The sequence below is a fragment of the Eurypyga helias genome, unplaced genomic scaffold (assembly GCF_000690775.1).
Source record: "Eurypyga helias isolate BGI_N326 unplaced genomic scaffold, ASM69077v1 scaffold19577, whole genome shotgun sequence".
Classification (NCBI taxonomy): Eukaryota; Metazoa; Chordata; class Aves; order Eurypygiformes; family Eurypygidae; genus Eurypyga; species Eurypyga helias.
The window spans coordinates 1-2,221 of record NW_010261320.1 but is presented as its reverse complement, the minus strand read 5'-3'; the positions used below and the strand labels follow the sequence as shown (position 1 = coordinate 2,221).

The following is a 2,221-nucleotide window of genomic DNA, read 5'->3' as shown; positions in this document are numbered from 1 at the left end:
CCGTCGGGGCTGGAGCGGCTGCGCCCTCTCCTGGGGCTCTTCCCGGCCTGTGCCAAGCCGGAGAGGGGCTGGGGGGCTGCTGGTGCCGACGGGGTGTGAAACCGCCCGGCTGGTGCTTGTTCCTGCAACACTGAGTTCTCTTTGCTCGATACAGGCAACCATGAGTGATCGAAAGGCAGTCATCAAGAATGCGGACATGTCCGAAGAGATGCAGCAAGATGCTGTGGAGTGTGCTACTCAGGCCTTGGAGAAGTACAACATCGAGAAGGACATTGCTGCTCACATCAAGAAGGTAAATGGTTGCTTGCAATGTCCTCGTGAAATCTCCATGCACATGGAAAATCGAGCGGGGAGAATGCTGCTGGGCAAGTAGCTCTAGAGAAACGAGTTCTAGAGACACTAGATAATCAAGTTGGATGTTCTCTGTAGGCTGGTGTCCTTGTGTTCCTTTCCCCACCCTTTCCGTGGACTTTTCCAGGTCCTTCTGCTTTTCATTTGCAGTACCTTCTACTTAAGCCTTTTCAGCCACTGTCCCGTTGTCCAAGTGCAGGTGACTGTCCCTGTGACTGAGCTGGTACAAAGACAGGGGCTCTATTGAGCTCTGTTACAGTTTTCCTCTGAGACGAAACCTGTTTTACATAGTCCTTGGTTTCATTTTTCTTGAATTTAGTGAAGTATCTTTCACAGTTCTCCCTGCAACTTTTGACCCACCTGAACAGAAGTAGTTTTCTGCGAGTCTAATGTAATGTAGCCCTTATGTAGTGATGTAAGCACAAAAGAAAAAAAAAGTCCTGGTGGCACTGATAATCTGTTGTTTGCAACGTCTGTGTCATTCTTTATGTAGGATTAACGATACTGAACATGGGAAAGATCTAGTTCTGATTATATTTCCTGCTTCATCAGCTCGGGAGAATGGAGAAATCAAAGAGCGTCAGTGGAAGTTAAACTGATCTGTGTGGAAGAGCCGTTTTAAAAAGTAATTCAACTAAGCAGAATGATTGCCTCCACTAGAGAAATACTGGTTTGCTCTGCTCACAATACAGAGAGCCATTTTTCTCCCCAGATGCAGGAAGTGTCTATGACAGTAGAAAAGAGTTTAGACTATTTTTTTTTTTAGGTATTCTTTGTAGCAACTATTGAAAATTTTTAGGGGATTTGTTTGAAATGTGGAAAACAGTCTTATATTTGCTGGTAGTGCTGGTGTTACAGAGCACGTGGCAGAGAATTTTCCAGTGAGTCCCTTGTGCACCCACGTTGTAGATGGACAATGAAATCTAATTTATAGCTTAATCTCTGTGGGTATAAAACCAGTGGTGAAGCTTTTACTCCAGGGCTACAGTTTCAGGTCATGGTATGAATTACAGGCGGGGGGGAGAAAGGCTTCTTTCCCTGAACAAAACTCTTGTTTTAAGCTGTAGTCAGTTTAGATGGGAAGCACTGTGGTGCTTTTTTTGTGGATTTATTTTTTTGTCTAAGCAGCAGGTGAACAATAAGATGTAAATAAGATAATCCTAGTCTTAAAGAGCATCTGCTCTTCCTCTAATTGCCTTGCTCAGAAATTGAATACCTGTTTAGAAGAGTTCTTAATTCCTAGTTCTCTCTCCTGCAGGAGTTTGACAAGAAATACAATCCCACTTGGCACTGCATCGTGGGAAGAAACTTTGGCAGCTACGTGACTCATGAGACCAAGCACTTCATCTACTTCTACCTCGGCCAAGTCGCTATTCTCCTCTTCAAGTCTGGTTAGAACCACGGACTGTTACTGACACTTGCATCCGGTTACAGGACTGTGTGCTGACTCCTCTTGACTAGTTACTGCAGCCTTCCTAAGGATGCAGGCCTTGATCTTCAAGGGCAATGGCAGGGATTATGCTATAGCAGATGTTACATTGTGGATATAAAAAGGAAAAATACCAAAAAAGTCTTCCTGGTATTTATTTTTTTTTCAGAAGGCTGCTTCTTTGCTACTAGAGCTGTTGGAGCAGGTTTGCCTTAGAGTTTTATAGCCATCTACAGTATTGCCCAGTTACTGCTTGTGCTAAATGCTGACAGTGTTTAGTTGTTTCTGTTCCAAACCTCTCTGGCTCCTCTGGTTTGTGTTTTGTGAACTTTTGACCCCTCTTTCTTGGAGGGATGTGCTGCTCCCAAGCCTGAGCTGTCCCTTTTTCTGCGGATGCCTCCTGGAGAAGTGCTTTAGAAAATAAAGGACAAGGTTCCCTCC

At 44.5% G+C, this 2,221-nt stretch overlaps 1 protein-coding gene across 1 annotated transcript; it reads left to right on the top strand.

The window, feature by feature from the left end:
• The first annotated feature begins 143 nt into the window (after positions 1–143).
• LOC104505218 (dynein light chain 1, cytoplasmic) lies at positions 144–1,921 on the top strand. The gene is made up of 2 exons (XM_010155333.1): positions 144–292; positions 1,610–1,921. The coding sequence occupies exons 1-2, from the start codon at positions 161–163 to the stop codon at positions 1,745–1,747; spliced, it is 270 nt and encodes an 89-aa protein (XP_010153635.1). The 5' UTR covers positions 144–160; the 3' UTR covers positions 1,748–1,921.
• The last annotated feature ends 300 nt before the right edge of the window (positions 1,922–2,221 follow it).

What these genes read in the sequence shown, in the direction of transcription:
- LOC104505218 (XM_010155333.1), top strand. Translation starts at nt 161, where the DNA reads ATGAGTGATCGAAAGGCAGTCATCAAGAATGCGGACATGTCCGAAGAG. An exon ending in TTGCTGCTCACATCAAGAAG is followed by an intron (nt 293 to 1,609) that starts GTAAATGGTTGC and finishes TCTCTCCTGCAG; the next exon opens with GAGTTTGACAAGAAATACAA.